The 19,751-nt window shown below is 68.7% G+C and overlaps 2 protein-coding genes across 2 annotated transcripts; both read right to left on the bottom strand.

Annotated features, from left to right (window-relative positions):
• Positions 1–1,489: 1,489 nt before the first annotated feature.
• Positions 1,490–7,144, bottom strand: TINAGL1 (tubulointerstitial nephritis antigen like 1). The gene is made up of 11 exons (XM_065744658.1): positions 6,806–7,144; positions 6,375–6,438; positions 5,418–5,510; positions 5,222–5,336; positions 4,406–4,529; positions 4,140–4,290; positions 3,541–3,724; positions 3,269–3,314; positions 2,778–2,901; positions 2,448–2,493; positions 1,490–2,315 (listed from the first exon to the last, which is right to left on the bottom strand). The coding sequence occupies exons 1-11, from the start codon at positions 7,107–7,109 to the stop codon at positions 2,175–2,177; spliced, it is 1,392 nt and encodes a 463-aa protein (XP_065600730.1). The 5' UTR covers positions 7,110–7,144; the 3' UTR covers positions 1,490–2,174.
• A 3,226-nt stretch (positions 7,145–10,370) lies between these two features.
• Positions 10,371–15,971, bottom strand: KCNQ4 (potassium voltage-gated channel subfamily Q member 4). The gene is made up of 14 exons (XM_065744794.1): positions 15,781–15,971; positions 15,526–15,658; positions 14,882–15,008; positions 14,629–14,804; positions 14,434–14,559; positions 14,240–14,350; positions 13,999–14,094; positions 13,739–13,827; positions 13,161–13,319; positions 11,479–11,696; positions 11,290–11,392; positions 10,925–11,056; positions 10,654–10,789; positions 10,371–10,586 (listed from the first exon to the last, which is right to left on the bottom strand). Exons 1-14 carry the CDS (start codon positions 15,969–15,971, stop codon positions 10,371–10,373), a joined length of 2,013 nt encoding a protein of 670 aa, XP_065600866.1.
• Between the last annotated feature and the right edge of the window lie 3,780 nt (positions 15,972–19,751).

Below are 19,751 nucleotides of genomic sequence, written 5' to 3'. Positions count from 1 at the left end.
CCCCAGTGCCGTGCCACAGCGTGTGACAAGCAGACTGGGAAGGGGGCTGTGCCACGTCCCCAGGGCTGTGCTGTGCCCCGGGGCTGTGCCATACCTCCGGGCAGCACGCGGGTCTTCCCCTCTCAGCCACAGCACCGTACCAAAACGTGGGGCCGCCTCGTGCTGCTCAGTCAGGATTAGGTTCCCTCATTGCCAATGTCTGCGTTGATTTCTTTCTGCCGTGGAAGCCAAGCTTGGAAATAGTTTACAGCTTAATTTTGTAGCTCTATAAAAGCCCCCTGGCACCATTTCCTGGCTGCTCTGTGCTGCTCAGGGAATCAAATGCTGTAGTGCCCCCGAGACACAGCCCACAAAAGTGAAGGCCAAGGTAAAGAAGAAAAAAGGTTTGGTTTTTATTCTTCCCCGTGCTCCCACAGCCGTCTGTGTGGTCATTCCTCCCGCAGGAGCGGGTCTTGTGACAGTTATTTTTGTGTGGGTCGAGGAGCTTCAGGGCAGCTCACAAGCCTTATCACAGCTGTGCTGTTTCGGTCCACTTTGGCCCCAGGTGAAACTTTCTGTGCAGCAATAACAATTCCGAGAATATTTGCGTTGCAGTGCGGTGAGTAAAGCCCTTCCTGCCCTATTTTTGGAGCTGATTTTGGTGCTGGGTCGGGCTGCAGCTCGGCCAGCTGGCAGCGAGTGCTGCAGGGCGTGTGTCCGCTCCGCACCTCCTGCCTGCAGAAACAAACGTCTCTGCCTCGTGTGCGTGTGCGTGTGCGTGTGCGTGTGCAGGGCGGGCTGCAGCCACCAGGTGCCGCCCCACTCCGCGTTGGGGGCACCGCCAGAGCTCCCGGAGCCAAAAGGGCCGAAAATAAAACCGGGAGAGAGTTCAGCCGAGGAAACAGAGCTGTGCTGGGGCTGCTCTGCTCCTCTGTGCTGCGGGGGGGGGGGGGGGGGGGGGGGGGGCACGTTTGGGTACCCCCCTCCCCACCCCCCCGAGGGAACACAGAAGGCCGAAGCTGTGCCATCAGAGACGAGGAAGCAAGCTTTGGTTTCCAGCTTATTGGTGCACGGAGCACCTCGGGCATTTCTGCATTGCAAACGGTTATAAGAAAAATAAGATGTGTTTTTAAAATAAAGGGTCGGTGCTGCACCCCCCCCCCCCCCCAGTTCTGTGAGTGTGCTGGCAGGCACAGTATGGCTTAGCACACATGGGGCCAGCCCCCCCCCCCACCCCAGGGCTGCTCCCCCCATCCTGGGCCGCCCTCTCGCAGCCCTGCGCTCCTTTCCCGGTGTGGGGGATGCCGTGGGGGGCCGAGGTCACAGCAAAACAGGAAAGCAGACAATGCAGCCCTTATCGGGCCCTGCACAGCCCTTCCAGGTGCTGACCCCGCTCCGGGTGTGAAGGGGGGTGGGGGGGAGATGCTGCAGGGGAAGGAGGAGACTTCCAGGAGTTTTATTTACAAATAATAAAAAGCAAAATAAATACAAAACAAAAACAAGGTCTTAAAAGTACAGCTTGGGGGGGGGGGGGTTCAGGTCATGGGAGGCTGAGCAGCAGCTCCAGTCCCTCCTGCATCCCCACGGCACGGGGGGGGGTGGGGGGGGACACGGGGGGCTCTGGAGACCCCAGGGCTGGCAGCAGGGGCTGCCTTCTTGCACTGGGGCCTTAGCACCATAGGGATGGGGGGAGGAGGGGGGGGCTGCAGGGACCCCACCCCAGCTGGCAGCAACCAGCCCTGGGCTTCTCCATTCCTGGGGGCTCAGACTGACCCCCCCTCCCCCCCCCGACCCAGGTGCTGTGGTGTTTTATCCCCTCCAGCTCCAAGGGAGGAGCTGTGCCATGCCTGGGGGTGGGGGTGGGGGTCCCACTGCACCTCCTGCCCTATTTACATGGTGTGGGGGGGGGGGGGAAACTCAGACAGCCGGGGCAGGGGTGACCGCCTCTGGAGAGCCCCCGGCTGCCAACAAAGCCGACTGAGCCCGGGCTGGATTAGTGAGTAAATCCTCCATCCCAAAGGCAGCACGGTGCCCCCACCCCGGCCCCACACACGGCCCAACTGCACCCGGCTGCTGCGTCAGCACCCCGGCGGCGTGAGGGGTCGACCCGGGGTGCCCCCACTGGGATGGGGTCGGAGAGGAGGGGGAGGGGAGAAGCGCAGTGCCGAGCAGGGACAAGGACAGCTCCGTGGGGCTCACTTGTGGGGCATGTCCTCCACGCTGACGCGGCCCCACACGCCCACCACGAAGCTCTCCACCTCACACTCATTGACTCCACGTGCGATGCGGAAGTGCCCGTCCTCGCCCCACGCTCTGCCCCACGAGTTGGCTGCAGTCTGGAGAAGGGACACTCAGCACAAAGTCTCCCCCCCCCCCACTCCCCAACCTGTACCCTCCCAAGGGTTCAGCCCCCCCCCCCCCCCGAGCAGGAGGCTGAGCCCCGATGAGCTCATCGCACCGTTACTCACCCAGTATTTCTGGACCTGGCCGTCGGGCAGCTGCTCCTCGCCCCACCTGCAGGAGGAGGGCAGTGAGCAGGGACTATGGGCACCCCACGGGGGGGCTCAGAGCACCCGTTCCAACCCCAGCTCCTGCACCTCCCCAAGGGCCAGGACCCCCCCCATCCCAGCCCCACTGCTGAGCACTGAACTCACTGCACTCAGTGCGCACTGCTCCTTCCCTCCCCGCTTCCTCTCCCTTCCCGGAGGAAGGTGGACGCCTTTCCTCCCCTGGATGAAGCATTTCTCCAGCTCCGAGTGCTGCTCTGCACCCCCCCCCCCCCACCTCCCCCCACCTACCCCGTGATTTTCACTGAGTGTGTGCCGTGCTGCTGCTGCTTCGGACCCTTCCCCTCCGCCACCGGCGTGTGCCGATAGACCCCGCTCTTGTACAGGAAGAAATCCTCGTGCACCTCCAGAATGGCTGCAGGGTTGGGGACAGGGGTTGGGGACAGGGGCTGAGCTCCGTGTCCCCGAGAGCAGAGGGTGTGAGCACAGAGGACACGGGGCTGCGCTGGGGACACGGGACAAGGCTCAGCCACACGGGGGGGGGGGGTTGGATTAAGAAAATAAAATCAAATAAAACCAACTGCCGAGACAGAGATTAACTCTGAGAAGTTAATGAGCAACAGGTGCCAGCAGGCAGCTCCCTGGGGCTGTGTTAAGCATTAAGCAGCACTACCACTGGGGGGGAGGGGGGGGCAGGTCCTGAGCTGTCCCGAGGCGCCTGTCCCCCTCCCATCCCCTCTCAGCTCGGGGTTTCACGGCGTGGGTCCCTGGCAGCTCCCTACCTTGCACGGGGCCGTTCTCCATCAGCTCCTTCATGATCTCCTTCTCCTGCAAGCACAGAACCATCCGGTACCATGGGCACGGCCCCCCCCCCCCCCCCCCCCCCACTGCTGCCCCCACAGAGACACCCCCCCACCCCCTGGAGGGGCAGCTCCACATCCCACCCCCCCTATTTCATCCCTCCCCTATTTTTCCCCCCCACTCCACCCCTCAAGCATGGCTTTTGCAGGCAGAACCCCCCGACCCCCCCACCCCGACCCCCCCGGCCGCTCACGCTGGGGGCCAGGCGGTACGCAGGGGTGGACTGGTAGATGTCGTTGGCGTGGGTGTGGGGGTTGGGGCAGCGAGCCGTGGCTTGGCGCTTGCCCCGTCCCGTGGAGCGGCTGTGCATCATGCAGGGCGGCGAGGACGGCCGGCTGTCCTGGCTGGTGAAGGGGTAGCACTCGTCTGTCACCACCCTGAGCAAGGGATGGGGATGAGAGGAGGGGAAACCTGGCCGCAGCCCTGCCCCCATCGGCACCCAGCTCCCCCATCTCTGAGGACCGAAGCTCACAGGAAAAGCCGCACAACGGTGGGATCTCCAACAAGAGACCCTTCCTCGTGGCAGTCAGCCCTAAAGTGAGGCCTGGGGCAGGTCGAGGATGGCTCCACCCCTGCTGCTCACACTGGGGGGGTCGCCTTCACCTGTGCTCCCAGGGCTGATGGGGTCCGATCAGAATCACAGGGGTTGGAAAGGGATCAGCAGCTGCCATACACCACCTGACTGCCATCACCGTCCTATGCCATCCCCATTGCCATCCCACTCCCAGTGCCATCGTCACCATCTCAACCCCACTGCCACCCCGCAGCCACTGCCACCCCATCCCTGCTCACCCCCTCCTGCGCAGGTACCACCAGGCTCCGTCCAGCCGCCCCCCACTGCAGCCCCGCTGGTTGCGTGTGTCACAGGACAGGAGGTTTTGGGGCGACAGGGAGGGAGTCATGTGCCCCATGGAATGGATGGAGATGCGGTCGGAGGCGACGGCTGGGGACGAGCACAGCAGTCATGGACAGCAGCAGCCCCCGGGTGTCCCACCCCACCCCACCCCACCCCCCCGGGTCCCCGATCCAGCCCCCGTCCCCATCCCACCGTGTCTCACCCGCTGTGGAGAAAGCCCAGGAGCCGGCGCAGTTGCCCTGGTCCAGGGGCTCGTGGATCATCCCGGGCCACTTGGAGGCCGCGTCGAAGTGGGGGGGCAGCACCTCGTTGGAGTCCATGGCCATCTGCGGGGGCACGGCCTCATGGCACCCCCACTCCAGGGCACCCCAGCAGTACAGCCCACCCCCGGGCTGCGGGAGCTGCTCCGAGGGGCTGTCTGCCTGTCCCTCAACCTCTGCCAAATCCAGGCTCAGCAGCAGCACCTCCAGTGCTGAGCATCCGGCCCCGGTGCCCTCATTGTGTCCCCGGCTCCCGGGGCAGCTCACGCCCTTCTGGGGAGGTCACGGCACTGAGAGCAGGAAACTGCTAAAATTAAACCTCGCTGGGAGTCAAGGCCACGGCGACGGGCGTGTGCCACCAGCTCAGCTCAGCCCGTCCCCACGGAGCATCCTTAGGGGACACCCAGCGCTGGAGGACCCCAAGTTCCGGGCAACGGGACAGAGCCACGGGGTCCCACCACGGACGCCCCACAGGGACCGCTATGGGGTGGGTGGGAGGTGCCCCGTGGGGCCGGCTCCGCCCGCAGCCCGGGGGCATCCCGCCCGCGCGGCTCTGCCGACTCAGCAGCGCCGGGGCCGGCTTTCCGATGGGAACCCAGCAAGGAGGGACGGGGCAAAAACAACACCGGCAGCGCAGGGATCGCGGGGGGGAATGTGCTGAAGTCGCTGTCTCCAAAGAGCGGGGGCAGCCCCACGGCACCCGACCGGCACGGCGGCTTCGGGCTCGGGGGCTATGGGGCGCGTGGGGTCCCACTCACGTGCATCTCGTTCATGTTCATGACGGTGGGGGGCGGGCGGAAGGTGCCCAGGCGGTAGCGCATCCCGTCCTCCAGCGTCATCCCCCAGAACTGGCTGTAGTTGGCTGCTCTCCACCTGCACAGAGCGCGGACGGTGCACGGGGGGGCGAAGCACCCCTGCCCCGCCCCCACCCCTTAGGGCGCTCACAGCCCTTACCCGTAATTTCCCCTATTGATGGCGTCGATGAGGTCCCCGTCCACGAGGCACGCGTGCTCCTCACACTGCCACCGCCCTCCAGGGCTGCAGGTGCTGTGGGGAGGACACAGTTATTGGGGGGGGGGACACAGAAACCCCGGAACTGGGACCCCCACAGCGGCCCTGGGGACGTGGGACAGAAATCAGGTGAAGAACACCGGGGCCGCAGCCACCAGTGGGGTTTGGACAGAGCTGCACTGCCCCGAGCAGGGAGCACCGCACAGCCCACGGGGGACCCGAGTGGGAGAGGGGGGGGGTCCCCACGGGGATCCTCCAGCCGCGCTCCCCCCACGTTCCCAGCGATGCTTGGCATCCAGCCCCCCATCCCCACGCAGGGATCCCGCTCGGAGCACACATCCCCCGGTATCTGCTGTCTCTCCCTCCCCACGCGCTGTGAGGCAATGGAAAAACCCCGTAAGACGCTTCCCGAGCCCTTCACCCCTCGCTGCCCTGCTTGGCTGCAGCTCCGTGACCCCGCTGCTTGCTGTTAACTCCTTGGCTGCGGGCACTGAGCTGTGGGGGCACATATGGGGCGCAGCCGGGCTGCACCCCCCACACCCCCTCCGTGCCTCCCACCCCATACCACCGTATTGCTCTCGGCACTGAAGAAAGGGAAGATTCGGGGCGCAGTGTGGGGACGCCTTAATGGCACGGAGACAGCTCTGATGAGTACGGGGGGGGCATTCATTCCCCCCCCCACTCCTATGTGCCCGCAGCGCTGAGCTGTGTGGGGCCGGATCCCCACCTGGAGCAGGATGGGGCACGCGCATCCCATCAAGCTGAGGCAAGCCGAGTGTGGGCACTGAAACCCCAAATACGCCGTAGGAAAGTAAGCCGGCCCCAGCACCCGCCACCCAGCGCTGCCCCACTCCGGGATCGGGGTCGGGGTGGCCGCGTTATGGGGCTGGGGGCACTCACCACAGGTTGCAGTTGTCCCGGTACGTGGCCCCGCTGGGATAGGTGCGACCCGAGCGAGCGCAGCCTGGGGGGGGGAGAGAGGTGGGCACGGGGAGGGTTAACGGCAGTGCTGGCACGGGATAAAGCGGCACGGGTACCCGGGGCTGGCTCTGCTCTGCGGGGACTTCTGAGAGAGCCTTGTGTCGCACGGGGGGGGGGGCCGGTTCCCTCCCTCCCTCCCCCACCGCCCACGGGGTGAAGTCGGGGACGGGGTGCCCGTGCCCCAGACACGACCGGGGCGGCAGCCGACCCCGCTCTGCCCCACACACGGAGTTCGCGTGCGTTCCTGCGGCTGCGCGCTCCGCCGCCGTCCGGACACGCGCATCCCGCAGCCGCCGTCGGGGGAGGAAGGAGGGGGGGGGGGGAGAGGGGGCGGGTGGGGTCCTCCTCACCTTGCGCTTTGGGGAAGGGGGCCGGGATGCCCAGGCAGTACTCCCAGAAGTCGGGGCAGCAGTCGGAGACGGTGCGGTTGCAGAAGAGGTCGCAGTAGCAGATGGTGTCGAGGTAGGGCACGGTGCAGCCGTCGTCGCGGCCGCGGCAGCACACGTCCCCGCGCTGGCAGTACGAACCGCCGGCGTCGTACACCCCGTGCTCGTACAAACCCGGGGATAACTCGCGGCGCGTCCGTACGCGGCCGGCAGAGCCCACGGAGGGCAGCAGACAGAGGCAGAGCAGAGCCCACGCGGTGCCGGCCATGTCCCCGGAGCCGCAGCCGCTGCGTGGGACGGCGGAGAGGGTGGTGGTGGTGGGGGGGGAGGGGTTGTGCGTGGAGACCCCGGGGCCGTCTCGTGTCCGCGGGAGCGCTTCGGGGTGGGCGGAGGGTCCGGGACGTCCGCTGCTGCAGGTGACGCAAATCCTTCGCATTCCGCATCTCCCGCCCAACTCTTTCACCGAGCGCCCACGCAGCTCCGGGGCGAAGGTCTCAGCCGCGCCGTGACAGCCCCAACCCCTCCTCCCCCCACCCCCCAAGCAGAGCCCACGCGGGACGGGGCGGCCCCAGCCCACGGCGGAGGGATCGCGTGGGACCCCCGTGCCGAACCCGCGCCGTGCCCCATAAGGGAACCGGACCGGGAGGGGTTCGGCGGTGCGATGAGTTCTCCGGGCTCAGCCCACGGCCGTCAGGGAAAGGGACGCGGCCCCGGGAACCCAAAGAGAACCCACGGGGGCCCAAAGTGACCCGAACGGAACCGAAAGGGCACAGCCCGGAGCACGCCCGGACCCCCGTACCTGCCGCCCCGCCGAGCACCGCTCCCCGCCGCCTCCGAGCGCCTCCTCCGGCCCCGCCGCTCCCTTATAGCCGCGCCCCGGGGGGGGAGGGGGCACGGGGAGGTGCCGGGGGTATCTCGGGGGGGGGGACCGGGCCGCGCCGCCCCACCCCGCGTCGAATGAGTGCGGTACCGCCGTCCCCGGAGCCCCCTTCCCCTTACTCTGCAGGGGTCCCGAGATCTGCCGGGGGTGGGGGGGACCTTCCGAGCACTGGGGCCAAAGAGAGCGCCCTCTCGGAGCTCTGCGCACCCCCCCCCGCCCCGTCCTTCGCGGGGTGGGGGTCCCCGGACCCTGCAGCACGAGGGGAGGGGAGGAGGGGTCCGTGTGTGCGTCTCTGTGCCCAGAGCTGCATCTGCCGGGGGGGGGGGACGCGGCTGTCCCACTGCTGGGGATCACCTGAGGCAGCTCCATGCCCCCCCCCTCCCCCTCAGGTCCCGCTGCACTCCGGTTCATCCCGGGGGGGTTCGGCCCCGAGGAGCGGCCCCGGCACAGCCGAGGGATCTCCCGAAGCTGCTCCCGGTGTCCGACGGAGACGGCGGCACTCCCGGGGGGGTTCTCCGGGCGCACAAAGGAGGGGTCCTACGGGAGCCCCCCCCCCGCGGGCGGCTCCGTCCGGTGCTTTTTCCTGAGCACGCGTCCTCGGGGCCGCCGAGAGCGTCAGGAAGGAAAGGAGAGGAACTGCGTCCGTCCCGGAGCCCGAATGTCTGACACCGAGGGCGTCACGAAACCCTCCGAGAACCACCGCGACGGGGACATCGCGACAGCGCGACATCACCACACCCTCTGTTCCGCTCTGCATCCGCCTGCCCCCACCCCAAACCCACCCCGTGCCCCCCAGCGTTAGGGGCGGCAGCTCACCGGCGGTGATGCACAGACCCCGCTGCGGGTACGAGGCGTGACCGCGGACCCCCAACCCCCCCCCACCCATTGGTGCTGCGGGCAGGGCAGGGCACGGCACGGCACGGCACGGCACGGCACGGCACGGCACGGCACGGCACGGCACGGCACGGCACGGGGTTTCCAGCTCGCCCCGGCCTGGCTCTCCCTTCAAAGCAGCCCCGGAGGTACCGCAGGCGGAGCTGCACCGCCGGCAGATGGGGGTTCCCCGGAGATTGCACCCCGAGCGCTGAGCGGGGCGACCCAAGGACCCCGACACAGCCCCCCCCCAGCAGCCGGAGGGGGGGGGAAGCAGGAGAAGGGCTGCGGCGGCCGCCCCGTCGCTGTGGGGCGGCTGTGGGGTCGCAGCCACGAAACGCGGCCCGGGGTCCGGCATCCTCCCGGAGAAGGGCGGTGCTGGGGGGACGCGGCCCCGACGGGTCCCGACGAGTGGGGCGGGGGAGGAGGCTTTGCCGCCCCCCCGGGGGGGGCTGCGGCTTTGCGGGGTGGGGGCTCGCCCCCATATCTCTCCGGGAACACTCCTGGGGGGTATCGCAGTCAGACGGGGCGGGAGCTGGGGCGGTGGCTGCGGGGGGTGGGGGGGTGGGGTGGGCGCTGGGTGCTGCGGTGGGGATGGAGTGCCCCCTCCCGGGAGAGCGGGGACAGAAACCAGGCGGCATCTAATTCAAAGTTTAATGAAAGAAATAAGTTAATAAGTTAATAAAGTGAGGTAACTACGGGCGGCTGGGGGGGGGGCAGGGGGGCTGTGGGGCCCAGCCAGCCCCGGGGAGGGGCACTATGGGTTAAGGACTGAACGGGGCAGGGGGTGAAGCTGTCACATGCACCCTCGTTCCCACGGCACGGCCACGCATCACCCCCTGGACAACCACGGCACAGCCGGGGGGGGCTGCGAGCACAGCCCATGCTGTTCACATGCACTACGGAGGGCAAAGGAGGGGCGGGGGGCACCCCCGGGAGCAGCAGCACGGTGGGGTTGGGGTCCCCACGATCCAAAGGCAAAAAGGGGGTCCCCACGAGGCCCCTCCCGGGGGAAGGTACCCGTAAATTTTGGCACTGCTGCGAGGGGGGGGGACTGGAAAGCAGGCCTGGTGCAAGCAGCGTGCAAACGGCACCGCCACCTCCACGCTGCCCCCACCCGCAGTGACCCCCAGGGGGCAGGGCCGAGCAGGGAAGGAGTCCTCCCGTGGGGGATGGGAGGGATGCTCCTTGTGGACCACCACCCCCCCCCAACTTCGTGCCAGACCCCACAGCCCTGGGACCTGGGTCTGACCCCCCCGGGGAGCAGGATGCAGCCCCGTGTGCTGGCGGGGGGGGGGGGTGCTTATTGCCTATGTACGTTCCCCCCGGGGGGCTCTTCCCGGGGGTGTTGCATATTAAGACATTATTGCATATCTGTCTCCTATGTGTATAGATAGATCCTGCCCTGGGAGCATGCGGGGGATGGGGGCGTGGGGGGGCAGGCAGGAGGGCAGTGGGGTGAACCCCCCACCCCAATAAAACCCCACGGGGTCGTGCCCACAGGCTCAGCTCCGGAGCCGGAGCCTTGCATAGCTGTGCTGGTCCCAGGACGTGTGGGTCCCCCATAGAGAGGCAGACACGGGGGGCTCCCGACCCCCCCACCCTCCCCCACCCCCCCCAGGGAGCACAGCCTGCTCCCTCCCCCCCTCCACCTCATCACCCCCAAGGCTTCAAGTAACACAGCGAGGGACGCGGCTCAGAGGGGCCGAGCGATGCCGGGGTTGGGGGGCGGGGTCCCACACCCCCTCCCCCCCCCCGGCGGGTGGGGCTCCGCGCTCAGTCCATGTTGGTGCTGCCCGACGTGGAGATGCTCAGTGTGTGAGCGGACGCCGACACGTCGTCGTGCTCCGCGGGGCTGTGATAGTCCGAGGTGATGTCGGGCTCGCGGGGCAGCGCGGCGCCCGCCAGGCTCAGCGAGTTGGCCGAGCCCTTGCGCAGGCACTGCGAGTACAGGCCGAGCAGCAGGTCCAGCTTGTGCTCGATGGACTGCACCTGGGGGGCGGTGACGCGGTGACGACACGGTGACACATCCCAGCGGCTGTGCCCCCCCCCCCCGTACCTGCCTCTCCACCTTGACCACGCGGCCCATCATGCTCAGCTCGTCCACCAGCTCCGCGTCCAGCACCGCCTTCTCCCCCCTCTCCCGGATCCTCTTGTCGGCCGTGGGCCCCCCCCTGCCCACGATCTGGTCCACGCTGCGGGGACGGGGACGCAGGGCGTCATTCCCAAATGCGTGGGACCCATCCACGGAGCCTGGCGGGGCACACCCTCATCGCAGGGGACCCGCGGGACCCCAGAGCCCCCCCCCGCCCCCCCCGGGGCCATCTCACCGTGTCTGCAGGCTCTTGATCCTGCCCAGCATGTCCAGGTGCCCCGCTGAGTACTGCTCGATGACGTCCTTCACGTCGTAGGGCCGCAGCGTCTCCTTGAACTTCCTCTTGGCCACCAGGAACTTGAGGATCCTGCAGATGGGGGGGGGGGCTGGATGCAGGGGGGGGGTGGGCAGGGTGGGCAGCAGCTGGGGGGGCTGCTTGGCCCTGTGGGGTCGCGGTGGGGACACAACGCCGGGGGGCTGTTCGAAACTACGGGGTCATGGTCTGTAGCCAATGCTGGGGGTCTGTTAGACACGATGGGGTCGTGGGGGGGACCCAGCCCCCCCTGTGCGTGGGGTCGTGGGGGGAGGGGATGCTCTCACCGCACAGCACGGATCAGCGTCTTCACCGCCGGCATGATGTCCTCAAAGGTCAGGTCGCAGTGGGATCCCTTCTCCTCCCCGCTGTCCTCCGGTGGGCACTCTGCTGTAAGGGTGGGCGTGCAGCACAGCTCTCAGCCCCAGCATCGAGCCCCCCCCCCACCCAGTGCCTCCCCCCCCCCCAGCGCTCACCCTCCGGTTGCAGCCGTGGTTTGAGCCGCAGCGATGCGCGGAAGCGCGTGCGGTCGTTGAAGCTCCAGCTCTTGTGCACCTTGCTGGGGCTGGGGGCTTCGGGGACGGCCTCGGTGCTGGGGGAGCGGTGCAGGGGGGGGCCCAGGTGCAGGCGGCCACGGCTGCCCGGGCGCTGCGGGGAGCCCAGGCGGATGCGCTCCTTGATGCCCATCTTGGTGCTGCGGGGAGGGGGGGGGGGGTGGGAGGCAGAATCAGCACCCGATGGGTGCCCGGGGAGTGGGAGGGGGAGCGGGGAGGGGGGGAGGGGACGGGCAGCCCCCAGCACAGGAACCGGGCACGAGCTCAGGCTGGCAGCAGGCGTCACTGCATGCCCGTGCACAGCGGCCTCAAACGCGGCTCTTCCTGAGAGCAGAAAGAGGAAACAGAAGGAGGGACGGGCGGGGGGGGGGGGGGGGGGGGGGCACGCGGCAGAGCAGCGCACGGAGCAGCCCCATTCCTGCCCCATTCCTGCCCCATTCCTGCCCCAGACACGTGGGGCCGGGCCCTGCCATCCTCCTGCAGGCTGCACCACCATTCTGCTCTGCTCCTGCAGCCCCAGGTGCAAACTGCCCCCAACGCCAACTGCTCTGCTGGCTCGGGGGCTGGGGGTGGTGGGGGGGGGGGGGGACAGCAGACATCATTTATGTAGGACCGACACAAAAACACCTCCGGGTGCTGCTGCCTGTGGGGTGATGGGGGACCGCGGGCGCGCGTTGGGGCATGCGAGGAGGCTCACCCACACTGCACGGGGACAATCCGAGGCACGGCCCGCTGCGCCCAAGCCGGCTCCCACCCCAAGCCATGCGCAGCCCCCAGCGCCCCATCCCCTGCCCCACAGCCGCCCCATGCCCCCCCCCCCCCCCTCCAGCTCCTGGGCCGCGGTACCTCCGTCTCCACGTGGCCCACGTTCGCAAAAGCCTCCGCTTGCCACCGCCCGCCTGGCTGGGGGCAGGGCAGGGACACAGAGAGAGAGAGCATCAGTGAGCTGGGCCGGAGCGGAGCGGCCCCACGGGGTGGGGGCACAGAGCCCCGAGCACCTCCTCCCGCAGCGCGGAGGTGAGAAGCGTGAGCGTGTTTGTGTAGGTCCTGCATAAACGGCGGCAGCACGGTGCCGGAGCGCGGCCACGTTTGGGGCCAACGTTACCTGAGGCTCAAGCACTTGTGGGGCTGCGCGTCCTCCTCCTTCCAGCTTCGGGGTGAGTGGGGCAGGGAGGGTGTGGGGGGGGGGGATGGAGAGCGGAAGGCGAGCAGGAGAGGGGAAGGGAGAGAGAAGATGAGATGTTATGAGAGGTGATGCTGGCGGGGAAGCCGGGGCTGGGACTGGGAGCCCCCGGCCCGTACTCACCTCGGGGTGCCCTCGGCCCTGCAGTGGGGCAGCCCCACAGCTCAGCACATCCCTGTGCCGCACCGGAGCCGCAGCTCCGGCACCGCGGGGGAAACTGAGGCACGGCAGAGCTGCCGGCCCCGACGGACCCTGACCCAAAGAGCTCTGCACCGGGGGACGCCGGGTGCCCCTCAGCCCCTGGAGCCGGGGACCACGCTCGGTCCCCCCACGCAGCGTCCCCTGGTGGGCGGGGGGCTGCTCTGCCGCTGGCACCACGCACAGACACACACACGCGGGGGCAGAGCCGGCTGCTCCCTACCTGTCCCCGGCACACGCGGCGGGGATGGGGCTTTTCTGGCCAGAGGTGAAGAAGGGCTGATACGGCGGCGGGGCTCCATCAGGCCATTTTTTCACCTCTGAATTCCTAAATCCTCCGTTGCGGGCTCGGTGCAAGTGCTCAAACATTAGGAGCAGCTCTCTGAGGTTGGGGGTTAAATAAAAACACGGAGAAATTAAAACTTCCCAAAGCAAACGAGATGAGCAAAACCACGGCGGGGCAGAGCCGGGTCCTCCGTGCCGAACCGAGCACAAACGGAGCCAAACAAGAAGCGAAAGCGGAGCGAAATCCGGCTCCTCCGCGCTGCCCCCGCCGCCGGGACGGCAAAAAGCTGAAACGGAACTGTCCATCCGCCGCTGGAGGAGAGCAGGGGGGTGCGGCCCCACGGCTGTGCCCCATGCGATGCGGGAGAGGTGGCGGTGGGATGGGCGCTGGGGGCGGTGCTGGGGTGGGGGGCTCTGTGTCCCCGTGTGTTTGCTCGCTGCGGTGCTCACCCGTCAGCCCTACGGAGACCCTCGATGAGCCCGGCCCCCCGCCCCCCCCCGTGCCCCCACCCCTACCTGAAGGAGGGCAGCAGGCTGTCGTAGTAGCACCACGTGGCTGTCAGGTACCCGCGGCTGGCGTCTGTTGAGTACAACCGCCATGCTGCCTGCGGGGGGGGGGGAGAGCCCGTGGGTCAGCCCGAGCCCCCCCGAGGACCCCCATCCCATGGAGGAGGGGCAGAGCCGCCCCATCCCCCCCCCAGCCCCCAGGTCAGGATCCAGCCATGGGTCACGGAGGGACGGTGACAGTGCGGGAGGAGAAGGGAGGGATGGGGTACCTGGATCAGGTTTGCTGCTGGGGTCCTCCTCTTCTCGAAGTGCTTCTGCCGGTGCTGCTCCTGCACCTTGAGCGCAAAGCCCGAGCCCAGGATACCCTGGAGATGGGCACGGGATGGGGCACACAGGGGTCACCATCGCAGGGCCCGGTTTTGCCCCTTTCTCCCCAATTCCTGCCCTGCAACGGTGCACAGAGAGCAGAGACACCCCCCCCCCCAGCAGGGACCCCCCAGCCCCTCTCACCGCGGGCAGCGCGAAGAAGGAGATGCCGAGCAGAGCAAAAGCGGCCGCCAGCATCCGGCCCAGCCACGTCTGCGGCGTCTTGTCCCCGTAACCGATGGTGGTGAGCGTCACCTGCGGGGGGACAGAGCACGGGGGGCCCTGCAGGGAGCTCCCCCCCCACGGCCCCCTCCCGCCCTCCGTGCCGCCGAGCTTACCGTGCCCCACCACAGGGAATCGGCGTAGGTGGCGAACTCCCCGTTGCTGTCCTTCTCAGCCAGGTAGACGAGGAAGGAGGCGAAGATGAGCACCAGGAAACCGATGTACCAAGCGGTGATCAGCTCCTGCGGGCAGCGGGCTCAGCGGGGGGGGTTGGGGGTCGGGGGTCGGGGGGGTCGGGGGGCTCCCCACACCTTGCTGTGCGCGTACACCACGGAGCCCAGCAGCTTCCAGGTGCCGCCGCGCCGGTCCATGCGCACCATGCGCAGGATCTGCAGGAAGCGCATGCTGCGCAGCGCCGACGTGGCGAAGATGTTGCCCTGAGTGCCCGCGGCGATGACGGCCACCGAGGCGATGAAGACGATGAAATCTGGGGAGGAAGGCCGGTGAGCAGCTGGGAGCTAAAACCCCGTTCCCCCCCCATCCCCGTGAGCCCGCTGCTCATACCTATGACGCAGAAGGGTTTCCGGGCGAAGCGCAGGCGGCCCCGCCAGCCCCGGTAGCGGCAGCAGCAGCCGGCCGCCCACACCCGCACCACGTACTCCATCCCGAACACCACGATCATGACAAACTCCTGTGGGGAAAAGCACGCGGTGGGGCAGGGCGGGGTGGCACTGGGGTGGGCGCTTTGGGATGGGGCGAACTGAACGGCGGTGCATGGGGAGCACCGCGTCCCCCCCCCACCCTCCACCCCACGGGACGTCCCGGCACGGCCGCTCCTCCTCCTCCTCCTCCTCCTCCTCCTCCTCCTCGAGCAGAGCCGGGTCCGGTTCCTCCTCCGTCAGCATTGTCCCGGCCCCAGCCGGCCCCGTTCTGCTTACTTGCGGGAAAGTCACAAGGACCTTCCCGATTTAGTCTCCGTCACTCGGGAGAACTCCGGCGTCAGCCCTTTCCGACGGTTTGGGGGGAAAGTCGGCCTTTTTTTAGCACCCCCCCCCTCCTCTGCCCTGCTTCCTCCAGCGGCCTGACCCCCCCCCACGCACGCACACACACACCGGGGGGAGAACGGCGGAGGGGTGGGGAAGGGCTGTGGGGTGACAGCGCGTGTCGCGTGGGGAGGGGGGCCCTGAGCATCCCCCCCCCCCGCTTACCAGGATGAAGAGGCACTGGTTGGCCAACTTCTGGTGCTCCTGGATGGTGGAGAAGACGGAGAGCACCAGGCAGCTGAAGACGAGCAGGAATCTGGAAGCAGAGAGCACGGGGTCGGGGCCGGAGGCACTGCCCCTATGGGGTGGCAGGGAGCGCTATGTGGGGCTGACCCCGACCCAAAGGAGTGGGAATCGCTTCAGGATTTATTGTGAGCTCTCACGCCCCCCCCCGCCGCCCCGGGTGACATCAGCCCCCACCTGAGCGCTGCTTTCAGCTCTGGGCTCCGGTGTGGGGACGCTGGGGGTGGGAGCAGCCCTGCTATGGGGCGGACTGAGGCCGTGCTGAGACCCACAGCTGCCCCCTTCACCCCCGCATCCGGGGGGCTGTAGAAGCACAGGAACGAACCCCTCCGTGTGCCACGGGGCAGCTGTGCCCGGGGGGGTCCCATCCCCTGCCGCGGGGCCGTGTCCCCGGGCCACCCCGCAGCACTCAGAGGAGGAGGAGGAGGAGGAGGAGGAGGAGGAGGAAGGCCGGGCTCCAGCCGCCGCGCGGCTCAGTGCCAAGCTGTGCCGCAGCCCTGCAGCCCCCCCCGCAGAACAGCCGCTAACGAAGGCAGGCACGGAGCCCGTGATGGCTGCTGCTGCAGCGCGGGACGGGGGGGGGGGGAACGTCCCACGGCCACCGCGGGGACACCGCGTGGGGCGGTGCGGGGGGAGCCGCCCCCAGAGCCGCCTGGAGGGGAAAGGGGCTTTGGGCCATTTATAAATTAGGGAAGGAGAGGGGGATGTGTGTGAGGGGGGGGGAATAGATCCTGGAGCCGAAGCGAACGAAACTCTCCAAAAATACATTATTTTTCTTTTTTTTTTTTTCTTTCCCTGATCCAGCGGTTCTAAAAATGGAAAGCAGAGGGCTGCTGCCGCCGGGACACGTGGCGAGGGGGACAGAGCCGCTGTGCGTGACAGCCCCCCCGAGCGGGCACTGTGACCACCGCGGGGGGGGGGGGCACCGCGCGGTGCTGGAGGAGCGGAGATACGTCGGGGGCGGGGGGGGGGGGGGAGATGTCCGAGGGGATGGGAGGGCAGCTCTGCCCCCCCCTCCAGCTCTGCCCCCCCCGGGGTTCCCCCCAGCGCTGTGCCCCCCCCCCCCCCCATTGTGGCACCGCTCCCCGCTGCGCCCGAGGAGCGGATCGAGGTCCGGAGGGGCGGCCCAGGGCAGCGCCTTCGTGCCCCATCAGCAACGAGGATCACCCGAGCGGGATTTAGCCGGCAATTCCACGGGCAGCGGAGCACAGAGCAGAAGGGAATGCAGAAATCGCCCCGGCTGCGAGGGCTGCCCCCCCCAGACCCCCTCCCCCCCCCCCCCCGGGACACGGGGACCGGGGGTCCCTTCCTCCCCGAGCGCCGTTCCCAGCAGCAATGGGACCACGCGGGCTCGGGATGCACTCAACCCGGCCCCGGGGAGGGATGCCGGGGGACAGCCCACAGCCGGCAGTGCCCGGGGAACGCTGTTTTGGGGGGACAGCCCCCCCCCCAGCCGTGGTGTAGGACACGGTTTCCCAGTCCTGCTGGGAACGCATCACCTGCCGGGAATTAACTCGCAAAGCCGCCCCGTCCCGGCAGCTCCTAAGCGGCTTAGGGCACGGGAGGAGGGGGGGCCGGGAAGGAAGGGGGTCCCCGCGGCCCCCGGGGGGGGGTGCACCCAGCAGCACCGCACGGCGTCGCAGCGATGCGGAGCGGGCAGGATGCGGGCAGCTCGCACTCCCTGCAGGAACGCTTCTCCCTCTGTGCCCCCAGATATTAATTAAAACCCATCGCGGGGGGGGGAGGGGGGGGGAGTGCTGCTTGGAGATGGAGAATCTCCTCGCATTAATCTTCATTAGAGCGGCCCGGCCATATGCTGCCGGCTGCACGGGAGGGGATGGAGCAGGTGAGCCGGGAAAGATGCTGAGGTCGGGGAAAGCGGCGATGGGGCAGTCCCGGTTGGCAAAGGGCGGTGTGGGGCGGGGGGGGGAGGGACCCACGGGCGAAGGGAGGGGGCAAACGGCTGCGCTGCGGCCCCCGGTGCTGGGCAGGAAAACAGCACGCAGTGCCGACAGCTCCGCGTGGGGACGGGGGGGCACACGGCCCCACACGGGCTGACCCACGGAGCAATGCCACTCTGTGGGGAAGGGGTCAGCGTGGGGCGAGCCCGCCCGGTGGGGATGGGGTCGGGGATGGGGTCGGCGCTCCGCACGGCCCCGTGAGCTCAGAGCGGGCTGTATAAACAGCGTGTCCTATAAATCCGGCCCGGAGCCTTCAGCAGAGCCGGGCAGGCGGCCTGCCGGCCCCGGGATATAAATAACCGCGCTGTTTGCAGCGTAACCATGGCAGGGCCGCCCGCCCCGTGTGCCCCGCGCACCGCAGTGGGACGGGGGATGCAGCCGACGCTCCCCCCCACAACCCCGGCACGTGGGGGTCCGTGGCCGAGCGCAGCCCCGCAACCCCCCTCGGTGTCCCCCGCCGGGGTGGGGGCACCTCTGCTCTTTGCCCCGTGGCTGTGCCCCACTTCTTTCCCACTGGGAGCGGCCGTGCACCCCGGCACGGGGCGGGGGGGGAACGGACGGGGGTTTGGGGCTTTGCTGACGACCTCTGGGGCACGGGGACACGAGTGGCACCGGGGCCGAAATAGCGCTGAAGACGGCAGCTTCAGGAGCGGCGAAAGGGGAAATTCGGGGAGGAAAAAAGAAACCCAAACCCGCCCCAACCCGAGCGGCAATCAATGCGGAGTTTCATGTTGCGCCGTCGTCGCTTAATTTTATGCCCCCGTCGGGTGCGGGAAGTGCTGCGGCGGCGGCTCCGTGCGGGCACTGCCCCGGGCAGCTCCCGTTTCACGGCCGGGCAAGGTGAGCGCACCCCGGGGACGGACCCCCCCGACCCCCCCGGCCCCAGCGCCCGTCCCACTGCCACCAGGATGGGAAAGATTTCCTCCCGCCGGAGCCCCGCGTGAGACGGCCGCGGTCGGGGATGACCCCGGAGCTCCGACGGGAGAGGATCTGAGCCCGGAACGCAGCGCCGGGGGGGGGGGGATGAAGAGATTTCCCCGCACGGCCCCCGGGCTGCGGCCCCACCGAGCAGACCCGGCCGGGACCGACATCGGGGGAGCGCCCAAAGGCGCTGAGCACAGCGGCGGTCCCCGACGGCACCGGGAAACCGCCCGTCCCGGTGCCGTCCCCATCGGCTCCGGGCACGGAGCACCGCCTGCGCCCACGGCCTCGGCTCTGCGCTGTCCCGGGGCCACGCTCGGCTCCGGGGACCGCGTTTGGGCTCTGGGCCGTGGGATGCGATCGGTGCCGCCGTCCCCAAAGTGCCGCTCCAGAGGGGCCGGGGCGGTCCTGCTGCCCCCCACAGCTCCTCGCCCCGTCCCCGTGGGCGCTGCCCCCGATGCAGTGCTGCACGCGCGAAAGAGGACGCTGAAAAAGGAAGTCTGCGCTTGGCTCCGGCTGTAAAGCTTTAGGTTAAGGCTCCAGTCACGCTCCCAGATTTTCTCTGTAAGCTCCGGGGCCAGAAGCTCCCATAGAGCTGCGCCAGGAGCCCAGGCACGGCGCGGCCCCATAGCGAGGGGACAGAGGGATGGCAGCGGCCCCATGGCCCAGCACCAGGCCGGCTTCACACCGGACAGCGCCGGGGGCTGCAGAGATGGAGCGGCCACAATCCTCCCCCCCCCCTTCCCCCCCCGGTGCGCACCGGCAGCGGCTCAGACGGAGCTATTTGGGATCAATTTGGTGGCAATGAGACTGAACTGCTGCAATAAGCGGTGCCAGCTCGGCCCTGCTGAGCCGCCCGGGGGGGGGAAGCGCTTCGCAGTGGGATTTCTGCGTTAGCGCATCTCGGTGTCAGAGCCGCGCTGCGGGGGGGGGGGTCCTCGGACCGCGTCCGAGGGAGAGGGAAACGGGGCAGAGCTGAGCACCGCTCCAGAAGGGCTCCGTCCAACGTGGGCCCCGTGGGGGCACGGGTCGTGGCGATGGGATGGCAGGGGAGGGGTGCTCGGAGCCACGCGCAGCTCCAGAGGGTGCACCCACGGGAGCCCCACGGTGCCGCCCCACAGCCGGGGCTGAGCGGTTGTTTCTGGGGATGGCACACACGGGTCGGGTGGGAGCACACGCTGAGGAGGATCTCTCTGCCCGAACTCCCCCCCCCCCCCCCCCCCCCCGTTTCTCTTTCCACGGGGTTTCAGCTGCCGTCCTTAATTA

This window comes from Cyrtonyx montezumae, unplaced genomic scaffold (genome assembly GCF_038088225.1).
Source record: "Cyrtonyx montezumae isolate F1298 unplaced genomic scaffold, pur_monq_1.0 scaffold_31, whole genome shotgun sequence".
NCBI lineage: Eukaryota > Metazoa > Chordata > Aves > Galliformes > Odontophoridae > Cyrtonyx > Cyrtonyx montezumae.
Note: the sequence above shows the minus strand (reverse complement) of the source record. Positions and strands in the feature narration are given on the sequence as shown.